The following is a 26971-nucleotide window of genomic DNA, read 5'->3' as shown; positions in this document are numbered from 1 at the left end:
TTCACTAAAATAGAGTGGGCAAAATTCACTTTCATAATATTGCATGGATAGTACAGAATGCCATTTGTTAGTAAATTCATTAGGCTTCGATACTTGCCACATACCCCAGTTTTCATTAATATCTATGGATTTCTTTTTCGTTAACGTAATATGCTTGTCATGATTTTTCTTTGTCTTTCTAGAACTTATTGTATCTTCCTCCATATAAATCATACGCAATAGATCAGCTTATTCATCTATTAATTATTACTGCTATTATTATTGGTGGTGGTGTTATAACCACTTTACAGGTGAGGAATCTGAAGTAATCAGATAACTCTTCCCTTTCCAAAAGCACTTAAGAAATCCACTTTCGGGTAATCATTTTGAGGTAGGATGAGAAACCAGGCTTGAAGAGGGCAAAAATGACTCTTTCAATTCACCAGTTGGACTGAGCTGTACGTCACCTCTAGGTAATAGCGTGGGAACTGCACAAGCAAAGGGAGACACTGAAGACGACAATGGTAACAGCCGTACTGTTTTCTAATGGACAAAAAAAATGCCTATATTATAAGTTCTATTTCTCCTGCTTTCTGGCAGTATCATGCTCAGAGTGGAGTCCTGGCAAGGAAGTCAGGATACTTAGGTTCTGAAACCTGGTAATGATACTAACATAATGAGAGAACTTGAACAAGTCAACCCGACCTCTCTGAGCCTCAGTTTCCTTACGAAATGAGACTGAGAACATCGAAGTTCTCTAAGGGCCTCCTAGTTCTAAAATGCTTCCAGTCTAGGAAATAGCATAGAAGTCAATACGAGTGCAGGCTGAAGGGAAAGACAGGGCAGGGAGAAGGTTGCTTCCAGCCTAGAGAACAATCTCTGAACCACACCACTTGGCTCTTCTGCCCGTCTGTGCCCAAGATGGGAGCACAGGCAGTTAATAGAGAAGAGTGGAAAACTGCTCAGTCCTTACAGCCATCATTAACTGTCTGATTTTGGGTTTCTCAGGAAGTAGTGATAGTAGAGGTGTCCTGATAGCAAGAACCTTCAGATGATGCCGTTCCTCAAACGTAGTGAGAATTTCTCAACCTCCCTGAGTTTTTCATGACCCTCTTGTTCTTACAGAAAATTTCCAACATCCATCTCTACTTGGAACTCTAAATTCTCTGCAGCATTCTCCTCCTGTGGTGAGCAATGCAACTTCCCTAACACGAAGTGTCTGCAACTTCTCCAGAGTCTCTGCCCCTGCCGTCAGTTCGGCATCGGCTACCGGTACCCCTTTCCAGACACTCATGGGTAGTGCCTACCTTTACCAACATTCTAGCACGACTATGTTATCTGGAGTTACTGACCACAGCCAGATCTCCACTTCAGCTGCTTCCTATCCAGGTGTTCTTGAGTGGGACATCACAGCAAGCACTGAAAAGAATTCTTCTTCACTCGGAGACTTTACTCTGGCACTCACTGACCGCCACACAGCTGCCTCCTCCATGTTTCTGGCAGCCCAGGATGATAAAACTTCAGACGCCAAGAACATGGTCCCTCTACATCCATCGCTTTCTGCCAGCCTTGCTCAGGGAACACCATCTCAGATTCCAAATCAGGGGCAGAGCCGCCTGTCACTTCCCTGCCAGGAAGGAAGCCAGGTATATTACTGTAACCAAGGCACACTGGGGTCTTTACTGTATGGAGAACTTGGCTCCTGCCCGCAATCCTACGGCTCGGCGTCATACACAGGAAGTCGGGCCTCTGGGCAACCAGAAATGGGAATGGGACTGAAGGAGATTCAGCCCACAAATATCCGACCACCAGCTTCCACCTCTGCAGTCTGCCACCCTGTGTCTGCTCAACGCATCACAGAAACAAGTTTTCAAGGTGAGTATAACAAACGCCAGAGAAAGTTGAAGAATGAGGTCGGCATTCAAAAATGGGGTCAAATCGACAGCTGGGAAGGGGTGTAGAGACAGGTAGAATTTAGATCCTGAGCCTTTAATAACCACTACCTTCTCTCAGTGCTCTCTGTTTTTAGACTCTATATGAGAACACCTAGGGCTTCCCTGGTGGCGCCTGCCAATGCAGGGGACACGGGTTCGAGCCCTGGTCTGCGAAGATCCCACATGCCGTGCAGCAACTAAGCGCATGTGCCACAACGACGGAGCCTGCATTCTAGAGCCCGTGAGCCTCAACTACCGAAGCCCACGTGCCTACAGCCCATGCTCCGCAACAAGAGAAGCCACCGCGATGAGATGCCCGCACACCGCAACCGAGAGTAGCCCCCGCTAGCCGCCAACTAGAGAAAGCCCGTGCACAGCAATGAGAGACCCAGTGCAGCCAAAAAAATAAATACGTAGAATAAATAAGTTCAAACAGTAAATAAATACATAAACATAAATTACAAAAAAAAAGAACACCTAATGCAGGTGGGAAGGTGGGAGGGCCACTGTAGAGGTCATCTATGCTACATGTACAAGAACCCCGAGAGCACACCAATCGGTACCACACTTTTCACTGCTGTAGCCGATCATTCCCCCTGTACTGCCACACTGTAGCACTCCCTTCCCTCATCTACTGCTATAGTCTCTTTGGAAGGTGTTTCCGAACTCTTGTTATCAGAGTGCCAGTTGAACTGTCCTCACTTCCTTCATTTATACCAGGATTGAAGACCTTGTGGTCCGAGATCCTGTCCAGAGAGCAAGCAGGCTAAGGCTCTGTCTTTGTTGATGTATTTCATCAGAAAGGGCTCTACCCCCTCTCCTAGTTCATGGTGTGAAGTGTTCTTGGCCTCTCGGGAAAGTGGGGAGAATGGAAAGGACCCTATATGAGAATGCTAGGCTCTGTAAAACATTTCAGGTTTTTAAAAATAAGACTCATTTTGTATTGGACTGACAACAGTCCTATGAAATACAAAGAAGGCCGAGAATCAGTGACAGGAAAGGATCACCAGTAAGAACTACAGCAGTCACCGCTTACCTCGTAGCATAGGGCACTGTCCGTGATCCTTAAGAAGAGTTAGTAGAAATGCCTTGCCCATCTTGCCCCTGAACCCCTTGAAAGGTACACGACTGCTGTGTTGGTGTTTAGGGGGAGCATCTCACTTACCAGGGACTGACTTCTCCCTTGATTCCTCTGTAGTGATGGAGACTTCCCCGCTGATGAAAAATTCCCTGGGATTGCAACCTCCAAGCCAGACAGCTTTCCTATGGAATGACAGAGAACTTGTCAAGGTGAAACACCAGTCTGCGGGAGAAAGGGAGGAAGAGAATGATGGAAATCGTTTCTGGGAAACTATTTTTACATTATGTGTTGTTTGTTCCCGGTAAATAAACTGAAATCTTCTTAACAGTACAACAAAATCTAAACCACTAAAGCCAACAATACAGGAGTATAACGTTCGACAAAAATTTCTTTGGCTGCGCAGCATGTGGGATCTTAGCTCCCCAACCAGGGATTGAACCCACGCCTGCTGCGTTGGAAGCGCAGAGTCTTCACCACGGGACCACCGGGGAAGTCCCAGGACTATCACTTTTAAAGGAGAAGGTACAAACCCCTCGGTTCTATGAACTGGAGATTTTTAGTAAGAAGTCAATATATTTGTTGTTAGGCACATTTTATGTTAGGCTGTCTCCCTGCACAGGATGCAGGCGCCTTGAGAATGGAAGTCATATCCCTCTATAGTACGTCCCTCTTCTTTCTGCTTTGCAGTTTGCTGCTCCACTTGTTCAACCCCACCTAGTAATAACCTATACTTCCCTTGTTCCTGTTTTCCCATCTGGAAAACAGACAAAAGGCAACCAAACAACGCAAAGGTCTCAACAAATAAGGGATATCCAAAACCAGAGATGGCCAGAACTTCTGTACCCCTGATGAAATAGTCCTCATACAAAACCTGATAATCAAATTCCTTAATGCTAGGAATCACAGTGAAAAATAGTATCTGAACTGACTTCTGTCAGATGAGTGAGAACTAAGGTTAATTCAGTGTATCTGAAGCATAGAAAGTGAGGGCAAAAGTGGCACAAGATGGGGCTAGAGAAGCAGAGAGGATTCTAGACCACGCAGAGTCTTAAAGGCCAACAGTGTGTTTTCTATTCTCAAAACAATGCTTGTGAGCGATGTTTATGAGCAACGTTCCAACTTGCTTTGAAGGTTTCTTGTGTGAAGAGTGGATTGGAAGGAAACAAGATATATGGACACCAGTTAGGACCTAATCGCAACAGACAGGCAAGTTCAGTATTAGGAAGTTGAGGAAGAGCTGGCTGACAGATTCCAAAGAAATTCAGGAGATGAACTGAAGCGGGCTTAATGGGGTAGGAGATGGAGGAAAGGAAGGTCTTAGGGAATTCAAGGGTTTACTGCACACATGAGCAAAGTCTCAAAATTAATCATTTGAACGTACAGAGGCGGATCTCCCAAATGACACCGGTTAGGAAGCAACGGTACGCCCTTTAGAATTCCTAGAGACAACACAAATCAACTGTTTCGATGGAAAATTCGGCGGGACTCTTGATTTCCATGGGAATACAGAGAAAAGAGACACTGATCTGGCTTGCAGGTATATTTAGGAAGTTGTTAGCCGGACATCACCTACTAGTATCATGTAAGTAGGCCGTCCGAAGTAGGAAGCTTAGGGGAAAAACCTGGAGGAAAACTTAAAAGCTTAAGCCACACCTCTACACTACACCACCTTTCACAATTTCTTCTCAGATAAGCATCATCCCCATCAGTGAAGAAACTCGTTCGTACCTCATAATAGGAAAAACAGGCCTAAAGATTCAATGTGTGTCTTGGGAGGTCCCATCTATGCGATATCTTCCTGGGACCAGAAAAGGCCCCAGGAAGATCCATCTCTGCACCCCTGAAAGCTTACCACCAAGGAAAATGACTAGGTCCATAGATTGCCTCCCTCAAACCAGCTTACCTCACACATAGATCATTAGCAACTCCGCCCTTACTCACATTATCACAGTCACAAGAGTGGTTAGGGAGAAAAGCACTAACCAGGGGAACTAAAACAGAGGCAATCCAGGCCAAGCTGGGCTGGTGGCAGATATCTTGCTCCTTACGCTCGGGTGCATAATGCGACTCACCACAGTGCCTTTTTCACAGACCCTTTTGAACGTTTCTCCACAGAATCCAACAGCTCAAGTTAGTTCATGACGCTTCAAGGTCAACAATCGTCAAGAGAAAAACATGCAATATGTCTTACAATGTTGGATTCCTTACAAACAGGACAAGGAGATAACCATGTAGACAAAACCAGAGCATTTGAAAACATCTGTATTCTACAAACACACCAGTGAATGCTATAAATAAGGTACTATGACATAAAACAAAATGAAAACTAGATGTGAGACTCTTCTCTTCAGTGTACAGACTTCATGGCAGTTGCTGCACACTATCTAGCTACTTAGATCTTTAACTCTCTGTTCTGTTAATACCAAATGAGGCCCAAGTGTGTCAACCTGTTTCCCACAGAAACCAAAAAGTCTACATGCATCTCTTTTCTCCTGTGCCCTTTCACCTTACCTGCTCCCAATTCTCCACCAACGTCCTCCTCTTTCTCTAATTATTCTCCTCTTCATTTTGCTTGGCCTTGCCCCCAAGCATGCAAGACAGAGAGTCCTAGAGGTCCAAGATTCTAGAGTGGCTGTTTGCAAGGCGGAGGAGATTACAGTAACTGCCACACTGTATATACTTCTGTGCAAAGAAAAAGGGACAGTGTTCAGAATGTCTCTCACATATAACAAGAGCTGGAGATGGCAGGATACCTGTGTGGCCCAAGGAACTAGAGCTAGCAAATTATGGGCCAAACAATTGCAACCAAAGGCTGGAAGAGGAAAGGTCTGCAACCAGCTCTGTCTCCTAGCTCTCTGGTATTTGCTGCCAACGGGCAGAGTCTATTTCGTGAAGCATCAAGCACTGAAAAGAAGACTCCTGCTGCTGGAAGGTGACAGGAAGTAACGTCCAATGCAAGATCAAGGCTTGTCCTCGAAGCAATGCCCATAATGGAAGAAAAAAAAAAAAGAGAAAGCGGAAGAGAAACGTTAAGTCGCAAGTCCAACCTGGCCCCCAGCCTAGCCCAGCCCAAGGAAGGTAGGAGTCAAGGAGAAGAAACTAAAAGAGAAGAGCCTTGGACCACAACATTCTCCACAAGGTACACTCAACAAACTTCACCCTACTCTTGAACCAAGTTACAAAGAGAGCTTCTTAATCCCTACTTTGGCTCCTTAAAAGCTGCTATCAGTTCACTCATTAGACACATATGATTTCAGAACAACTGTAATAGTTCAAACTAGATGGCTCTTTCCTTCCTAAGGATTATTAATTAAAGAAGATCTATATAGCTCTAAGTATATGATACATAAAATAGAATACTCTGTAGAATATAAGTAACTCTTAGTTCAGTGTATTAATGAACGTCTGTAAGAAATGTGGCAATGATTTCCCTAATGGAAGAGCCTGGGGGAGGTAAATCTGTCTTCTAGGATTTCCTCCCCAGAGCTCAGAAACTCAGGTGTTGTTTTAGCTCTCCTACACTCTCTTCACCCAAGCCCGCCTTCCTGTTGGGGATCGGACCTCCCTATTGGCTCTCTCATACCTTTCAACTGCCTGCTTTGTGACATCACTCTCCTACCAAACCTACTACCACTTGGTAGAGTCTTGGGGTTTCCGTGGAGCTGTTTGGACCAGTAACCAGTGACCTCTGTACTGGACACGTGCGCCGTTCAGCTGCAGCCACTCGGACATCCTCTAGTGTTGTCTCCTCATCCCTTGTACCTGCAGTGGATGCTTCCTCTTCTCTGACCATGTCAGGTAAGAAAAGAAACTTTGGAAAGTTTTGCGTTCGATTTCTTTTGCCCCTAAATTGAGTAAGTAGGAGATTCAAAATAGCATGGAATAATGAGGGAAAGTATTGAACTACACGTCTGGAGACCTAATTTCAGTTTTGACTTTGACGTTTACTATCTGTGTGACTTTGGACAAATCACTGGCTGTCTCACAAAGCCTGTTGCTTTCCTTAACTGTTACGTTAGGATACCACGTTGGGTTGATCACTCTGATCCCCTTCTTTTCCAGTATTGAGCCTTAAAGGGTACCCATGTAGAAAACGAAATCAGACACTTCTCAAGAGTGTTTCAACAGAAACATAGAAAAGCCAGGGGACATAGAAAACTAGCAATATATACCAAGATGTTTCATCTCTAATGGTCTCCCTCCACTAGGATTTCGACTAGTTGAAAAGAGAGAATAGGGAGAGAGGATGGAGAGTACTGGGCTCTACAGGGAGGCACAGAGTCGAGCGTAAGGAAGTTTAGGATGGTTTTCATTAGCACAGGCCAACAGGCACCAAGAGATGGGAGAAAATGTAAGAATGAAGAGGGAAAGCATAGAGGAGCTCTCAAGAAAAACGGAGTTTGCAATGGAATGCTGATGGGAACCAAAGATTTTCAATTAAAGCAGAAACAGCACAGAGGGAAACCTGCTCAGAGCAGGGCAAAACCAAGTTGATGGTAGCAAACCCTTACATTAACAGACTAAGAAGGAAAGTAAGGCCAGAACAGGGGATCACCAGGAAAGGCAGCTTATCAGAAAAGTCATACTCCGTTTTCTTTCTTTTATTGCCTCTCTGAATACAGTTGGCCACTTGACAGTTTTGAATATAAACATTTTAGAAATACGTTTTAGAAATGATGCCTCCTATAAACAAGCAACCACAGTGGTTATCTAGGGGGCTGCTTTTCAGTGTTTTATTCTTTCTAATTTTTAAACTAGGTAGACATTTCACCAATTCAACATTTTAAGTGATATCTTCTAAATTGAATCAGAAGGACTATTTTCCTTGGTGTGATATGTAGGTTCTAAGGCAAGGCTGCTTTTCATTTTTACAGTTATTTCCTTCCTAACACAGAGAGCACATTGATCAACAGCCATCGTTCGCTTGTAGAGCTTAGCTACCGAAGAAGAAGAAGAAGAAGAAGAAAAAGTCAAGCCCCACATCTCTAATTCCCCCCCCCACTTAGGGAATTCCCTGGCGGTCCAGTGCTTAGGACTCGGTGCTTTCACGGCCAGGGCCACGCGGCGCGGCCAAAGAAACAAAACAAACAAACATCCACGTTTATCGAAAACCATATTGTGGAGTCCTGTGGATTTTCTTACATTTGAAAATCTTTTTTAATTGGATTCTAGGCATGATGGTTTTTTGAGGTTTTGGGATGCCATCTTCTTGGATGCTGAAGATGATTCTAATCTAAGTTCTAGGATAAATCCAAAAACCTTCCTGATACATTTTAAGCTTCCTTTCTGCTTATTATATAAGCTATATTCATTGAAATATATATTTCTCCTAGGCTTAATACCTCTTACTTGCTGGGTAAAAATATGAAGGAGCACAATAATGAAACTCTTTTACACTTATTATTTTGCTGTCTGCTTCGTACCGGTTTTCATTGAAATACTTGTCTATATGTGTTGTGGCTACCTATACATGCACATTTATTGCATTCTGTTGCTTGTTATGCATTTTTTACTGACATACCTTCTCTGTCTGTATGCATTGGCTAGGAATTCATTCACCTCTATCACCTCCATCGTGTCTTCTGGTTAATAGTATTCACTAAAATAGAGTGGGCAAAATTCACTTTCATAATATTGCATGGATAGTACAGAATGCCATTTGTTAGTAAATTCATTAGGCTTCGATACTTGCCACATACCCCAGTTTTCATTAATATCTATGGATTTCTTTTTCGTTAACGTAATATGCTTGTCATGATTTTTCTTTGTCTTTCTAGAACTTATTGTATCTTCCTCCATATAAATCATACGCAATAGATCAGCTTATTCATCTATTAATTATTACTGCTATTATTATTGGTGGTGGTGTTATAACCACTTTACAGGTGAGGAATCTGAAGTAATCAGATAACTCTTCCCTTTCCAAAAGCACTTAAGAAATCCACTTTCGGGTAATCATTTTGAGGTAGGATGAGAAACCAGGCTTGAAGAGGGCAAAAATGACTCTTTCAATTCACCAGTTGGACTGAGCTGTACGTCACCTCTAGGTAATAGCGTGGGAACTGCACAAGCAAAGGGAGACACTGAAGACGACAATGGTAACAGCCGTACTGTTTTCTAATGGACAAAAAAAATGCCTATATTATAAGTTCTATTTCTCCTGCTTTCTGGCAGTATCATGCTCAGAGTGGAGTCCTGGCAAGGAAGTCAGGATACTTAGGTTCTGAAACCTGGTAATGATACTAACATAATGAGAGAACTTGAACAAGTCAACCCGACCTCTCTGAGCCTCAGTTTCCTTACGAAATGAGACTGAGAACATCGAAGTTCTCTAAGGGCCTCCTAGTTCTAAAATGCTTCCAGTCTAGGAAATAGCATAGAAGTCAATACGAGTGCAGGCTGAAGGGAAAGACAGGGCAGGGAGAAGGTTGCTTCCAGCCTAGAGAACAATCTCTGAACCACACCACTTGGCTCTTCTGCCCGTCTGTGCCCAAGATGGGAGCACAGGCAGTTAATAGAGAAGAGTGGAAAACTGCTCAGTCCTTACAGCCATCATTAACTGTCTGATTTTGGGTTTCTCAGGAAGTAGTGATAGTAGAGGTGTCCTGATAGCAAGAACCTTCAGATGATGCCGTTCCTCAAACGTAGTGAGAATTTCTCAACCTCCCTGAGTTTTTCATGACCCTCTTGTTCTTACAGAAAATTTCCAACATCCATCTCTACTTGGAACTCTAAATTCTCTGCAGCATTCTCCTCCTGTGGTGAGCAATGCAACTTCCCTAACACGAAGTGTCTGCAACTTCTCCAGAGTCTCTGCCCCTGCCGTCAGTTCGGCATCGGCTACTGGTACCCCTTTCCAGACACTCATGGGTAGTGCCTACCTTTACCAACATTCTAGCACGACTATGTTATCTGGAGTTACTGACCACAGCCAGATCTCCACTTCAGCTGCTTCCTATCCAGGTGTTCTTGAGTGGGACATCACAGCAAGCACTGAAAAGAATTCTTCTTCACTCGGAGACTTTACTCTGGCACTCACTGACCGCCACACAGCTGCCTCCTCCATGTTTCTGGCAGCCCAGTATGATAAAACTTCAGACGCCAAGAACATGGTCCCTCTACATCCATCGCTTTCTGCCAGCCTTGCTCAGGGAACACCATCTCAGATTCCAAATCAGGGGCAGAGCCGCCTGCCACTTCCCTGCCAGGAAGGAAGCCAGGTATATTACTATAACCAAGGCACACTGGGGTCTTTACTGTATGGAGAACTTGGCTCCTGCCCGCAATCCTACGGCTCGGCGTCATACACAGGAAGTCGGGCCTCTGGGCAACCAGAAATGGGAATGGGACCGAAGGAGATTCAGCCCACAAATATCCGACCACCAGCTTCCACCTCTGCAGTCTGCCACCCTGTGTCTGCTCAACGCATCACAGAAACAAGTTTTCAAGGTGAGTATAACAAACGCCAGAGAAAGTTGAAGAATGAGGTCGGCATTCAAAAATGGGGTCAAATCGACAGCTGGGAAGGGGTGTAGAGGCAGGTAGAATTCAGATCCTGAGCCTTTAATAACCACTACCTTCGCTCAGTGCCCTCTGTTTTTAGACTCTCTATGAGAACACCTAGGGCTTCCCTGGTGGCGCCGTGGTTAAGAATCCGCCTGCCAATGCAATGCGGGGGACACGGGTTCGAGCCCTGGTCTGCGAAGATCCCACATGCCGTGCAGCAACTAAGCGCATGTGCCACAACGACGGAGCCTGCATTCTAGAGCCCGTGAGCCTCAACTACCGAAGCCCACGTGCCTACAGCCCATGCTCCGCAACAAGAGAAGCCACCGCGATGAGAAGCCCGCACACCGCAACCAAGAGTAGCCCCCGCTAGCCGCCAACTAGAGAAAGCCCGTGCACAGCAATGAGAGACCCAGTGCAGCCAAAAACATAAATACGTAGAATAAATAAGTTCAAACAGTAAATAAATACATAAACATAAATTACAAAAAAAAAAGAACACCTAATGCAGGTGGGACGGTGGGAGGGCCACTGTAGAGGTCATCTATGCTACATGTACAAGAACCCCGAGAGCACACCAATCGGTACCACACTTTTCACTGCTGTAGCCGATCGTTCCCCCTGTACTGCCACACTGTAGCACTCCCTTCCCTCATCTACTGCTATAGTCTCTTCGGAAGGTGTTTCAGAACTCTTGTTATGAGAGTGCCAGTTGAACTGTCCTCACTTCCTTCATTTATACCAGGATTGAAGACCTTGTGGTCCGAGATCCTGTCCAGAGAGCAAGCAGGCTAAGACTCTGTCTTTGTTGATGTATTTCATCAGCAAGGGCTCTACCCCCTCTCCTAGTTCATGGTGTGACGTGTTCTTGGCCTCTCGGGAAAGTGGGGAGAATGGAAAGGACCCTATATGAGAATGCTAGGCTTTGTAAAACATTTCAGGTTTTTAAAAATAAGACTCATTTTGTATTGGACTTATAAACAGTCCTATGAAATACAAAGCGAGCCGAGAATCAGCGACAGGAAAGGCTCACCAGTAAGAATTACAACAGTCACCGCTTACCTCGTAGCATAGGGCACTGTCCGTGATCCTTAAGAAGAGTTAGTAGAAATGCCTTGCCCATCTTGCCCCTGAACCCCTTGAAAGGTACACGACTGCTGTGTTGGTGTTTAGGGGGAGCATCTCACTTACCAGGGACTGACTTCTCCCTTGATCCCTTTGTAGGGATGGAGACCTCCCCCCTGGTGATGAAAAATTCCCTGGGATTGCAACCTCCAAGCCAGACGTTTTGTGTGACACAAAGTCAAGAACTCCCCAAGTCCTGCAGTAGCAGAAACAGCCACATACTTGAGAGTAACCCACCATCTGAACTTGGGGACATTTCAGTGACAGCTCCAGTCCAGAGTGCCAGGCGTCTCCTGGCCCTGCCTCCAGCTCCAAGCCAGGGACAAATAGAGAGTAAGCACGTGGATGATATCAAAACCAAGCTTTCAAAGCCTCTGGATGCCTACCAGATCCCAACAGAGAACCAAGATCCTCCACTACTCCCTTTAGGAATCCCTGATATTCACCAGCCGCTGGCCTGCACCGATCCCCTCAGCCAAGAGGAGCAGCCTGGTTCTGAAAATGCTGATCTGGGAGAGAACAGCCGGAGTCGTCAGGACCTAGGGACACTTGAAAATGGGATTGAACCTAGCAGTGGTCTTGCAGACATTACTACACTGGCGGAGGATATTCACCTTCCCCAGCTCTTTAATCCTTTGAAAGATCTTGATCAATCCCAAGGTCCCAACGTGATCAAAGCTAAAGACACCAGAGCCATTAAGGTGAATCAGGTGCAGGAAAAGCCAAGTGTCATAAAGGTTCCCTCTGATCAACCCAGGAAGAACAAACAGAAAGCCTCTGAGCCTATCAGTGGCGCTCCCAAGGCCAAAATCCAGCCAAAGAATCCAGAGTGCCTGTTAGGGGGAGAAGTGGTTACATGCCACGCTGCAGTCAGTGACAGGGCTCCTGTGAACACGGCCAAGCACTCTCAAGGCAAACCTCAGAAAGCTGCATCCAGAAAGATCAGCAAAACTAAGAGCCACGGGCAGGAAAAGACCAAAAGGACCAGAGGGAGAAACAAGGCTGAGGAGAACAAGCAGTCAGGGAACAAAGTCAAGGCAGAAGAGAAGCCAGCAATCCCCCACACGAAGCGAAAGGAACACCAAACTGAGCTTCTCCAACAGAGCTTTCAAAAGCCTCGAACCTCCCTTGGCGTGCGCATGCTGGAGTCTGTGAAGGTTCTTCATGCGCTGGGGAAGAAGAATGAGACGAAAACTGGGCGCTCTTCCTGTCGGCTCTTGGGAAAGTCAAGCAACCCCAAAGACCCCCAGCCACCCCCAGCTATCCAGCCATGGCGGCATACCCCACGTGAGGGGAAGGGTCCTGAGAAAACGCAAGTCCAAGCCCAGAAACCAGACAGCAGTGCTGAAACAGAGTGTCCGTCTCCAGCCCAGTATGAGCGGCCTCCTCCTGGGAAGGTCAAGTTGATACCTCTGCCTTTTTCTGCCTGGGACAAGCCTCAAGCTCGACCCGCTCCTCGGAGGCCACAGTCTCTGGCCTCACATCGGCCTGCTGGGGCTTACCGTGCCCAGCCTGGTTCTACTGACTCAGCTCAACCTGCTGCAGCCAATTCATCCCAGCCAGCTCCTGCCTCTTTGCCAGGCCCCGCCAAACCAGCTCAGCCAACTGTGACCAACCCAACCCAACCGGCTTGGCCCAACCATACCCAGCCTCGTGTCCCTCAGTCTGCTGCTCCTAGGCCTGCACCCTCCAAAACTTCATCTGGCGCTCCTCTCCAGCGGGAGCCTGTTCCCCCTGCTGTGAATAAGCGCCAGTCCCCACCCAAGCTCCAAACCCACTTTCTACTCCAAGACTTCAGCAAGCAACGAGTTCCATGGAGGGAACCCAACGTGCCTGAGCCAGTCATGTCAAAGCCCATCGAACAAGAGCAGAGGCCAGAGCGAGAGGCCATGAAGAGGCGGGCTCAACAACAACGGGAGAATGCTGCCGGATACACCTCTTCGGGCAAGCTGCAATTTTTCACCGAGAGGGAAAACGAAATGGAAATTGCCGACTACTACGGATACGTCAAGTGAGAGCTGCTAGGATTCTTGGTGCCACCTTGGCTACCAGCTGTTCTTCCATACACAGGTAAGACAGGTATAGAACTGAATAAGTAAATGGAATACAATTAATAGACGAGTAACAAACCTTTCGAATTTTCAGATGCTGCTAACTGGGGCGTGAGAAAGGAAGGACTGAAAGTTGGATGGGAGAATGAAGGAAAGGGGTAAAAACTGAGCAAAGAGGAAGGAACTTGGCCCAGGGCTAGGAAGGCCAAAAGAGACGTATGGATTTAGGAAAGGAAGCAGGAGCGAGGATGAAATGGCAGAAGTAAAAAGCAGGGTCAGAGGTCTGGGTTGAAAGAACACAATTGGAGTAGAGTTGAAGGTGACAGAAGATGAGTCTAGGTTTACTAGGAGAAATAGAAAAAGTCTCTCGGGGACGCTGGCCTTAAGTCTCACAACCACCAGATAGGTATTTCAGAAAACAAGAGGTTCAGGACACATCTCTGAAAGGTCTGAGTTGCCTTATTCAGGTGTGACTGTAGTGGGGGAATAGGGAAATCTACCAGAGAAGTGGCTAGGGCTCAGAGTTATCCTAGGGGCAGCTGACGACAGGGGCAGAGCCAAGGGAACTGCTGGATCAGGAGGCCCACGAACAAAGCAGGGGCATAGCCGCCTGTCACTTCCCTGCCAGGAAGGAAGCCAGGTATATTACTGTAACCAAGGCACACTGGGGTCTTTACTGTATGGAGAACTTGGCTCCTGCCCGCAATCCTACGGCTCGGCGTCACACACAGGAAGTAGGGCCTCTGGGCAACCAGAAATGGGAATGGGACTGAAGGAGATTCAGCCCACAAATATCCGACCACCAGCTTCCACCTCTGCAGTCTGCCACCCTGTGTCTGCTCAACGCATCACAGAAACAAGTTTTCAAGGTGAGTATACAGACGGCAGAGAAAAGTTGAACAATGAGGTCAGCATTCAAAAATGGGGTCAAATCGACAGCTGGGAAGGGGTGTAGAGACAGGTAGAATTTAGATCCTGAGCCTTTAATAACCACTACCTTCTCTCAGTGCTCTCTGTTTTTAGACTCTATATGAGAACACCTAGGGCTTCCCTGGTGGCGCCTGCCAATGCAGGGGACACGGGTTCGAGCCCTGGTCTGCGAAGATCCCACATGCCGTGCAGCAACTAAGCGCATGTGCCACGACGACGGAGCCTGCATTCTAGAGCCCGTGAGCCTCAACTACCGAAGCCCACGTGCCTACAGCCCATGCTCCGCAACAAGAGAAGCCACCGCGATGAGATGCCCGCACACCGCAACCGAGAGTAGCCCCCGCTAGCCGCCAACTAGAGAAAGCCCGTGCACAGCAATGAGAGACCCAGTGCGGCCAAAAACATAAATACGTAGAATAAATAAGTTCAAACAGTAAATAAATACATAAACATAAATTACAAAAAAAAAGAACACCTAATGCAGGTGGGAAGGTGGGAGGGCCACCGTAGAGGTCATCTATGCTACATGTACAAGAATCCCGAGAGCACACCAATCGGTACCACACTTTTCACTGCTGTAGCCGATCGTTCCCCCTGTACTGCCACACTGTAGCACTCCCTTCCCTCATCTACTGCTATAGTCTCTTCGGAAGGTGTTTCAGAACTCTTGTTATCAGAGTGCCAGTTGAACTGTCCTCACTTCCTTCATTTATACCAGGATTGAAGACCTTGTGGTCCGAGATCCTGTCCAGAGAGCAAGCAGGCTAAGGCTCTGTCTTTGTTGATGTATTTCATCAGAAAGGGCTCTACCCCCTCTCCTAGTTCATGGTGTGAAGTGTTCTTGGCCTCTCGGGAAAGTGGGGAGAATGGAAAGGACCCTATATGAGAATGCTAGGCTCTGTAAAACATTTCAGGTTTTTAAAAATAAGACTCATTTTGTATTGGACTGACAACAGTCCTATGAAATACAAAGAAGGCCGAGAATCAGTGACAGGAAAGGATCACCAGTAAGAACTACAGCAGTCACCGCTTACCTCGTAGCATAGGGCACTGTCCGTGATCCTTAAGAAGAGTTAGTAGAAATGCCTTGCCCATCTTGCCCCTGAACCCCTTGAAAGGTACACGACTGCTGTGTTGGTGTTTAGGGGGAGCATCTCACTTACCAGGGACTGACTTCTCCCTTGATTCCTCTGTAGTGATGGAGACTTCCCCGCTGATGAAAAATTCCCTGGGATTGCAACCTCCAAGCCAGACAGCTTTCCTATGGAATGACAGAGAACTTGTCAAGGTGAAACACCAGTCTGCGGGAGAAAGGGAGGAAGAGAATGATGGAAATCGTTTCTGGGAAACTATTTTTACATTATGTGTTGTTTGTTCCCGGTAAATAAACTGAAATCTTCTTAACAGTACAACAAAATCTAAACCACTAAAGCCAACAATACAGGAGTATAACGTTCGACAAAAATTTCTTTGGCTGCGCAGCATGTGGGATCTTAGCTCCCCAACCAGGGATTGAACCCACGCCTGCTGCGTTGGAAGCGCAGAGTCTTCACCACGGGACCACCGGGGAAGTCCCAGGACTATCACTTTTAAAGGAGAAGGTACAAACCCCTCGGTTCTATGAACTGGAGATTTTTAGTAAGAAGTCAATATATTTGTTGTTAGGCACATTTTATGTTAGGCTGTCTCCCTGCACAGGATGCAGGCGCCTTGAGAATGGAAGTCATATCCCTCTATAGTACGTCCCTCTTCTTTCTGCTTTGCAGTTTGCTGCTCCACTTGTTCAACCCCACCTAGTAATAACCTATACTTCCCTTGTTCCTGTTTTCCCATCTGGAAAACAGACAAAAGGCAACCAAACAACGCAAAGGTCTCAACAAATAAGGGATATCCAAAACCAGAGATGGCCAGAACTTCTGTACCCCTGATGAAATAGTCCTCATACAAAACCTGATAATCAAATTCCTTAATGCTAGGAATCACAGTGAAAAATAGTATCTGAACTGACTTCTGTCAGATGAGTGAGAACTAAGGTTAATTCAGTGTATCTGAAGCATAGAAAGTGAGGGCAAAAGTGGCACAAGATGGGGCTAGAGAAGCAGAGAGGATTCTAGACCACGCAGAGTCTTAAAGGCCAACAGTGTGTTTTCTATTCTCAAAACAATGCTTGTGAGCGATGTTTATGAGCAACGTTCCAACTTGCTTTGAAGGTTTCTTGTGTGAAGAGTGGATTGGAAGGAAACAAGATATATGGACACCAGTTAGGACCTAATCGCAACAGACAGGCAAGTTCAGTATTAGGAAGTTGAGGAAGAGCTGGCTGACAGATTCCAAAGAAATTCAGGAGATGAACTGAAGCGGGCTTAATGGGGTAGGAGATGGAGGAAAGGAAGGTCTTAGGGAATTCAAGGGTTTACTGCACACATGAGCAAAGTCTCAAAATTAATCATTTGAACGTACAGAGGCGGATCTCCCAAATGACACCGGTTAGGAAGCAACGGTACGCCCTTTAGAATTCCTAGAGACAACACAAATCAACTGTTTCGATGGAAAATTCGGCGGGACTCTTGATTTCCATGGGAATACAGAGAAAAGAGACACTGATCTGGCTTGCAGGTATATTTAGGAAGCTGTTAGCCGGACATCACCTACTAGTATCATGTAAGTAGGCCGTCCGAAGTAGGAAGCTTAGGGGAAAAACCTGGAGGAAAACTTAAAAGCTTAAGCCACACCTCTACACTACACCACCTTTCACAATTTCTTCTCAGATAAGCATCATCCCCATCAGTGAAGAAACTCGTTCGTACCTCATAATAGGAAAAACAGGCCTAAAGATTCAATGTGTGTCTTGGGAGGTCCCATCTATGCGATATCTTCCTGGGACCAGAAAAGGCCCCAGGAAGATCCATCTCTGCACCCCTGAAAGCTTACCACCAAGGAAAATGACTAGGTCCATAGATTTCCTCCCTCAAACCAGCTTACCTCACACATAGATCATTAGCAACTCCGCCCTTACTCACATTATCACAGTCACAAGAGTGGTTAGGGAGAAAAGCACTAACCAGGGGAACTAAAACAGAGGCAATCCAGGCCAAGCTGGGCTGGTGGCAGATATCTTGCTCCTTACGCTCGGGTGCATAATGCGACTCACCACAGTGCCTTTTTCACAGACCCTTTTGAACGTTTCTCCACAGAATCCAACAGCTCAAGTTAGTTCATGACGCTTCAAGGTCAACAATCGTCAAGAGAAAAACATGCAATATGTCTTACAATGTTGGATTCCTTACAAACAGGACAAGGAGATAACCATGTAGACAAAACCAGAGCATTTGAAAACATCTGTATTCTACAAACACACCAGTGAATGCTATAAATAAGGTACTATGACATAAAACAAAATGAAAACTAGATGTGAGACTGTTCTCTTCAGTGTACAGACTTCATGGCAGTTGCTGCACACTATCTAGCTACTTAGATCTTTAACTCTCTGTTCTGTTAATACCAAATGAGGCCCAAGTGTGTCAACCTGTTTCCCACAGAAACCAAAAAGTCTACATGCATCTCTTTTCTCCTGTGCCCTTTCACCTTACCTGCTCCCAATTCTCCACCAACGTCCTCCTCTTTCTCTAATTATTCTCCTCTTCATTTTGCTTGGCCTTGCCCCCAAGCATGCAAGACAGAGAGTCCTAGAGGTCCAAGATTCTAGAGTGGCTGTTTGCAAGGCGGAGGAGATTACAGTAACTGCCACACTGTATATACTTCTGTGCAAAGAAAAAGGGACAGTGTTCAGAATGTCTCTCACATATAACAAGAGCTGGAGATGGCAGGATACCTGTGTGGCCCAAGGAACTAGAGCTAGCAAATTATGGGCCAAACAATTGCAACCAAAGGCTGGAAGAGGAAAGGTCTGCAACCAGCTCTGTCTCCTAGCTCTCTGGTATTTGCTGCCAACGGGCAGAGTCTATTTCGTGAAGCATCAAGCACTGAAAAGAAGACTCCTGCTGCTGGAAGGTGACAGGAAGTAACGTCCAATGCAAGATCAAGGCTTGTCCTCGAAGCAATGCCCATAATGGAAGAAAAAAAAAAAAGAGAAAGCGGAAGAGAAACGTTAAGTCGCAAGTCCAACCTGGCCCCCAGCCTAGCCCAGCCCAAGGAAGGTAGGAGTCAAGGAGAAGAAACTAAAAGAGAAGAGCCTTGGACCACAACATTCTCCACAAGGTACACTCAACAAACTTCACCCTACTCTTGAACCAAGTTACAAAGAGAGCTTCTTAATCCCTACTTTGGCTCCTTAAAAGCTGCTATCAGTTCACTCATTAGACACATATGATTTCAGAACAACTGTAATAGTTCAAACTAGATGGCTCTTTCCTTCCTAAGGATTATTAATTAAAGAAGATCTATATAGCTCTAAGTATATGATACATAAAATAGAATACTCTGTAGAATATAAGTAACTCTTAGTTCAGTGTATTAATGAACGTCTGTAAGAAATGTGGCAATGATTTCCCTAATGGAAGAGCCTGGGGGAGGTAAATCTGTCTTCTAGGATTTCCTCCCCAGAGCTCAGAAACTCAGGTGTTGTTTTAGCTCTCCTACACTCTCTTCACCCAAGCCCGCCTTCCTGTTGGGGATCGGACCTCCCTATTGGCTCTCTCATACCTTTCAACTGCCTGCTTTGTGACATCACTCTCCTACCAAACCTACTACCACTTGGTAGAGTCTTGGGGTTTCCGTGGAGCTGTTTGGACCAGTAACCAGTGACCTCTGTACTGGACACGTGCGCCGTTCAGCTGCAGCCACTCGGACATCCTCTAGTGTTGTCTCCTCATCCCTTGTACCTGCAGTGGATGCTTCCTCTTCTCTGACCATGTCAGGTAAGAAAAGAAACTTTGGAAAGTTTTGCGTTCGATTTCTTTTGCCCCTAAATTGAGTAAGTAGGAGATTCAAAATAGCATGGAATAATGAGGGAAAGTATTGAACTACAAGTCTGGAGACCTAATTTCAGTTTTGACTTTGACGTTTACTATCTGTGTGACTTTGGACAAATCACTGGCTGTCTCACAAAGCCTGTTGCTTTCCTTAACTGTTACGTTAGGATACCACGTTGGGTTGATCACTCTGATCCCCTTCTTTTCCAGTATTGAGCCTTAAAGGGTACCCATGTAGAAAACGAAATCAGACACTTCTCAAGAGTGTTTCAACAGAAACATAGAAAAGCCAGGGGACATAGAAAACTAGCAATATATACCAAGATGTTTCATCTCTAATGGTCTCCCTCCACTAGGATTTCGACTAGTTGAAAAGAGAGAATAGGGAGAGAGGATGGAGAGTACTGGGCTCTACAGGGAGGCACAGAGTCGAGCGTAAGGAAGTTTAGGATGGTTTTCATTAGCACAGGCCAACAGGCACCAAGAGATGGGAGAAAATGTAAGAATGAAGAGGGAAAGCATAGAGGAGCTCTCAAGAAAAACGGAGTTTGCAATGGAATGCTGATGGGAACCAAAGATTTTCAATTAAAGCAGAAACAGCACAGAGGGAAACCTGCTCAGAGCAGGGCAAAACCAAGTTGATGGTAGCAAACCCTTACATTAACAGACTAAGAAGGAAAGTAAGGCCAGAACAGGGGATCACCAGGAAAGGCAGCTTATCAGAAAAGTCATACTCCGTTTTCTTTCTTTTATTGCCTCTCTGAATACAGTTGGCCACTTGACAGTTTTGAATATAAACATTTTAGAAATACGTTTTAGAAATGATGCCTCCTATAAACAAGCAACCACAGTGGTTATCTAGGGGGCTGCTTTTCAGTGTTTTATTCTTTCTAATTTTTAAACTAGGTAGACATTTCACCAATTCAACATTTTAAGTGATATCTTCTAAATTGAATCAGAAGGACTATTTTCCTTGGTGTGATATGTAGGTTCTAAGGCAAGGCTGCTTTTCATTTTTACAGTTATTTCCTTCCTAACACAGAGAGCACATTGATCAACAGCCATCGTTCGCTTGTAGAGCTTAGCTACCGAAGAAGAAGAAGAAAAAGTCAAGCCCCACATCTCTAATTCCCCCCCCCACTTAGGGAATTCCCTGGCGGTCCAGTGCTTAGGACTCGGTGCTTTCACGGCCAGGGCCACGCGGCGCGGCCAAAGAAACAAAACAAACAAACATCCACGTTTATCGAAAACCATATTGTGGAGTCCTGTGGATTTTCTTACATTTGAAAATCTTTTTTAATTGGATTCTAGGCATGATGGTTTTTTGAGGTTTTGGGATGCCATCTTCTTGGATGCTGAAGATGATTCTAATCTAAGTTCTAGGATAAATCCAAAAACCTTCCTGATACATTTTAAGCTTCCTTTCTGCTTATTATATAAGCTATATTCATTGAAATATATATTTCTCCTAGGCTTAATACCTCTTACTTGCTGGGTAAAAATATGAAGGAGCACAATAATGAAACTCTTTTACACTTATTATTTTGCTGTCTGCTTCGTACCGGTTTTCATTGAAATACTTGTCTATATGTGTTGTGGCTACCTATACATGCACATTTATTGCATTCTGTTGCTTGTTATGCATTTTTTACTGACATACCTTCTCTGTCTGTATGCATTGGCTAGGAATTCATTCACCTCTATCACCTCCATCGTGTCTTCTGGTTAATAGTATTCACTAAAATAGAGTGGGCAAAATTCACTTTCATAATATTGCATGGATAGTACAGAATGCCATTTGTTAGTAAATTCATTAGGCTTCGATACTTGCCACATACCCCAGTTTTCATTAATATCTATGGATTTCTTTTTCGTTAACGTAATATGCTTGTCATGATTTTTCTTTGTCTTTCTAGAACTTATTGTATCTTCCTCCATATAAATCATACGCAATAGATCAGCTTATTCATCTATTAATTATTACTGCTATTATTATTGGTGGTGGTGTTATAACCACTTTACAGGTGAGGAATCTGAAGTAATCAGATAACTCTTCCCTTTCCAAAAGCACTTAAGAAATCCACTTTCGGGTAATCATTTTGAGGTAGGATGAGAAACCAGGCTTGAAGAGGGCAAAAATGACTCTTTCAATTCACCAGTTGGACTGAGCTGTACGTCACCTCTAGGTAATAGCGTGGGAACTGCACAAGCAAAGGGAGACACTGAAGACGACAATGGTAACAGCCGTACTGTTTTCTAATGGACAAAAAAAATGCCTATATTATAAGTTCTATTTCTCCTGCTTTCTGGCAGTATCATGCTCAGAGTGGAGTCCTGGCAAGGAAGTCAGGATACTTAGGTTCTGAAACCTGGTAATGATACTAACATAATGAGAGAACTTGAACAAGTCAACCCGACCTCTCTGAGCCTCAGTTTCCTTACTCACGAAATGAGACTGAGAACATCGAAGTTCTCTAAGGGCCTCCTAGTTCTAAAATGCTTCCAGTCTAGGAAATAGCATAGAAGTCAATACGAGTGCAGGCTGAAGGGAAAGACAGGGCAGGGAGAAGGTTGCTTCCAGCCTAGAGAACAATCTCTGAACCACACCACTTGGCTCTTCTGCCCGTCTGTGCCCAAGATGGGAGCACAGGCAGTTAATAGAGAAGAGTGGAAAACTGCTCAGTCCTTACAGCCATCATTAACTGTCTGATTTTGGGTTTCTCAGGAAGTAGTGATAGTAGAGGTGTCCTGATAGCAAGAACCTTCAGATGATGCCGTTCCTCAAACGTAGTGAGAATTTCTCAACCTCCCTGAGTTTTTCATGACCCTCTTGTTCTTACAGAAAATTTCCAACATCCATCTCTACTTGGAACTCTAAATTCTCTGCAGCATTCTCCTCCTGTGGTGAGCAATGCAACTTCCCTAACACGAAGTGTCTGCAACTTCTCCAGAGTCTCTGCCCCTGCCGTCAGTTCGGCATCGGCTACTGGTACCCCTTTCCAGACACTCATGGGTAGTGCCTACCTTTACCAACATTCTAGCACGACTATGTTATCTGGAGTTACTGACCACAGCCAGATCTCCACTTCAGCTGCTTCCTATCCAGGTGTTCTTGAGTGGGACATCACAGCAAGCACTGAAAAGAATTCTTCTTCACTCGGAGACTTTACTCTGGCACTCACTGACCGCCACACAGCTGCCTCCTCCATGTTTCTGGCAGCCCAGGATGATAAAACTTCAGACGCCAAGAACATGGTCCCTCTACATCCATCGCTTTCTGCCAGCCTTGCTCAGGGAACACCATCTCAGATTCCAAATCAGGGGCAGAGCCGCCTGCCACTTCCCTGCCAGGAAGGAAGCCAGGTATATTACTGTAACCAAGGCACACTGGGGTCTTTACTGTATGGAGAACTTGGCTCCTGCCCGCAATCCTACGGCTCGGCGTCATACACAGGAAGTCGGGCCTCTGGGCAACCAGAAATGGGAATGGGACTGAAGGAGATTCAGCCCACAAATATCCGACCACCAGCTTCCACCTCTGCAGTCTGCCACCCTGTGTCTGCTCAACGCATCACAGAAACAAGTTTTCAAGGTGAGTATAACAAACGCCAGAGAAAGTTGAAGAATGAGGTCGGCATTCAAAAATGGGGTCAAATCGACAGCTGGGAAGGGGTGTAGAGACAGGTAGAATTTAGATCCTGAGCCTTTAATAACCACTACCTTCTCTCAGTGCTCTCTGTTTTTAGACTCTATATGAGAACACCTAGGGCTTCCCTGGTGGCGCCTGCCAATGCAGGGGACACGGGTTCGAGCCCTGGTCTGCGAAGATCCCACATGCCGTGCAGCAACTAAGCGCATGTGCCACAACGACGGAGCCTGCATTCTAGAGCCCGTGAGCCTCAACTACCGAAGCCCACGTGCCTACAGCCCATGCTCCGCAACAAGAGAAGCCACCGCGATGAGATGCCCGCACACCGCAACCGAGAGTAGCCCCCGCTAGCCGCCAACTAGAGAAAGCCCGTGCACAGCAATGAGAGACCCAGTGCGGCCAAAAAAATAAATACGTAGAATAAATAAGTTCAAACAGTAAATAAATACATAAACATAAATTACAAAAAAAAAGAACACCTAATGCAGGTGGGAAGGTGGGAGGGCCACTGTAGAGGTCATCTATGCTACATGTACAAGAACCCCGAGAGCACACCAATCGGTACCACACTTTTCACTGCTGTAGCCGATCGTTCCCCCTGTACTGCCACACTGTAGCACTCCCTTCCCTCATCTACTGCTATAGTCTCTTTGGAAGGTGTTTCCGAACTCTTGTTATCAGAGTGCCAGTTGAACTGTCCTCACTTCCTTCATTTATACCAGGATTGAAGACCTTGTGGTCCGAGATCCTGTCCAGAGAGCAAGCAGGCTAAGGCTCTGTCTTTGTTGATGTATTTCATCAGAAAGGGCTCTACCCCCTCTCCTAGTTCATGGTGTGAAGTGTTCTTGGCCTCTCGGGAAAGTGGGGAGAATGGAAAGGACCCTATATGAGAATGCTAGGCTCTGTAAAACATTTCAGGTTTTTAAAAATAAGACTCATTTTGTATTGGACTGACAACAGTCCTATGAAATACAAAGAAGGCCGAGAATCAGTGACAGGAAAGGATCACCAGTAAGAACTACAGCAGTCACCGCTTACCTCGTAGCATAGGGCACTGTCCGTGATCCTTAAGAAGAGTTAGTAGAAATGCCTTGCCCATCTTGCCCCTGAACCCCTTGAAAGGTACACGACTGCTGTGTTGGTGTTTAGGGGGAGCATCTCACTTACCAGGGACTGACTTCTCCCTTGATTCCTCTGTAGTGATGGAGACTTCCCCGCTGATGAAAAATTCCCTGGGATTGCAACCTCCAAGCCAGACAGCTTTCCTATGGAATGACAGAGAACTTGTCAAGGTGAAACACCAGTCTGCGGGAGAAAGGGAGGAAGAGAATGATGGAAATCGTTTCTGGGAAACTATTTTTACATTATGTGTTGTTTGTTCCCGGTAAATAAACTGAAATCTTCTTAACAGTACAACAAAATCTAAACCACTAAAGCCAACAATACAGGAGTATAACGTTCGACAAAAATTTCTTTGGCTGCGCAGCATGTGGGATCTTAGCTCCCCAACCAGGGATTGAACCCACGCCTGCTGCGTTGGAAGCGCAGAGTCTTCACCACGGGACCACCGGGGAAGTCCCAGGACTATCACTTTTAAAGGAGAAGGTACAAACCCCTCGGTTCTATGAACTGGAGATTTTTAGTAAGAAGTCAATATATTTGTTGTTAGGCACATTTTATGTTAGGCTGTCTCCCTGCACAGGATGCAGGCGCCTTGAGAATGGAAGTCATATCCCTCTATAGTACGTCCCTCTTCTTTCTGCTTTGCAGTTTGCTGCTCCACTTGTTCAACCCCACCTAGTAATAACCTATACTTCCCTTGTTCCTGTTTTCCCATCTGGAAAACAGACAAAAGGCAACCAAACAACGCAAAGGTCTCAACAAATAAGGGATATCCAAAACCAGAGATGGCCAGAACTTCTGTACCCCTGATGAAATAGTCCTCATACAAAACCTGATAATCAAATTCCTTAATGCTAGGAATCACAGTGAAAAATAGTATCTGAACTGACTTCTGTCAGATGAGTGAGAACTAAGGTTAATTCAGTGTATCTGAAGCATAGAAAGTGAGGGCAAAAGTGGCACAAGATGGGGCTAGAGAAGCAGAGAGGATTCTAGACCACGCAGAGTCTTAAAGGCCAACAGTGTGTTTTCTATTCTCAAAACAATGCTTGTGAGCGATGTTTATGAGCAACGTTCCAACTTGCTTTGAAGGTTTCTTGTGTGAAGAGTGGATTGGAAGGAAACAAGATATATGGACACCAGTTAGGACCTAATCGCAACAGACAGGCAAGTTCAGTATTAGGAAGTTGAGGAAGAGCTGGCTGACAGATTCCAAAGAAATTCAGGAGATGAACTGAAGCGGGCTTAATGGGGTAGGAGATGGAGGAAAGGAAGGTCTTAGGGAATTCAAGGGTTTACTGCACACATGAGCAAAGTCTCAAAATTAATCATTTGAACGTACAGAGGCGGATCTCCCAAATGACACCGGTTAGGAAGCAACGGTACGCCCTTTAGAATTCCTAGAGACAACACAAATCAACTGTTTCGATGGAAAATTCGGCGGGACTCTTGATTTCCATGGGAATACAGAGAAAAGAGACACTGATCTGGCTTGCAGGTATATTTAGGAAGTTGTTAGCCGGACATCACCTACTAGTATCATGTAAGTAGGCCGTCCGAAGTAGGAAGCTTAGGGGAAAAACCTGGAGGAAAACTTAAAAGCTTAAGCCACACCTCTACACTACACCACCTTTCACAATTTCTTCTCAGATAAGCATCATCCCCATCAGTGAAGAAACTCGTTCGTACCTCATAATAGGAAAAACAGGCCTAAAGATTCAATGTGTGTCTTGGGAGGTCCCATCTATGCGATATCTTCCTGGGACCAGAAAAGGCCCCAGGAAGATCCATCTCTGCACCCCTGAAAGCTTACCACCAAGGAAAATGACTAGGTCCATAGATTTCCTCCCTCAAACCAGCTTACCTCACACATAGATCATTAGCAACTCCGCCCTTACTCACATTATCACAGTCACAAGAGTGGTTAGGGAGAAAAGCACTAACCAGGGGAACTAAAACAGAGGCAATCCAGGCCAAGCTGGGCTGGTGGCAGATATCTTGCTCCTTACGCTCGGGTGCATAATGCGACTCACCACAGTGCCTTTTTCACAGACCCTTTTGAACGTTTCTCCACAGAATCCAACAGCTCAAGTTAGTTCATGACGCTTCAAGGTCAACAATCGTCAAGAGAAAAACATGCAATATGTCTTACAATGTTGGATTCCTTACAAACAGGACAAGGAGATAACCATGTAGACAAAACCAGAGCATTTGAAAACATCTGTATTCTACAAACACACCAGTGAATGCTATAAATAAGGTACTATGACATAAAACAAAATGAAAACTAGATGTGAGACTCTTCTCTTCAGTGTACAGACTTCATGGCAGTTGCTGCACACTATCTAGCTACTTAGATCTTTAACTCTCTGTTCTGTTAATACCAAATGAGGCCCAAGTGTGTCAACCTGTTTCCCACAGAAACCAAAAAGTCTACATGCATCTCTTTTCTCCTGTGCCCTTTCACCTTACCTGCTCCCAATTCTCCACCAACGTCCTCCTCTTTCTCTAATTATTCTCCTCTTCATTTTGCTTGGCCTTGCCCCCAAGCATGCAAGACAGAGAGTCCTAGAGGTCCAAGATTCTAGAGTGGCTGTTTGCAAGGCGGAGGAGATTACAGTAACTGCCACACTGTATATACTTCTGTGCAAAGAAAAAGGGAC

The 26971-nt window shown here is 45.4% G+C and overlaps 1 protein-coding gene across 1 annotated transcript in view; it reads right to left on the bottom strand.

The window, feature by feature from the left end:
* LOC309621936 (uncharacterized protein) overlaps positions 1-26971 on the bottom strand; it is a gene marked incomplete at its 5' end in the record, with an annotated part of 133747 nt that overhangs the window by 5539 nt on the left and 101237 nt on the right. The window contains 3 exon segments of the mRNA XM_082409208.1: positions 3079-3216; positions 15770-15907; positions 24354-24491. Of these exon segments, the coding sequence (XP_082265334.1) occupies positions 3079-3216; positions 15770-15907; positions 24354-24491 (414 nt within the window).

The sequence above is a fragment of the Balaenoptera borealis genome (assembly GCF_965194805.1).
Source record: "Balaenoptera borealis genome assembly, contig: HAP1_SCAFFOLD_1226, whole genome shotgun sequence".
Lineage (NCBI taxonomy): Eukaryota > Metazoa > Chordata > Mammalia > Artiodactyla > Balaenopteridae > Balaenoptera > Balaenoptera borealis.
Note: the sequence above shows the minus strand (reverse complement) of the source record. Positions and strands in the feature narration are given on the sequence as shown.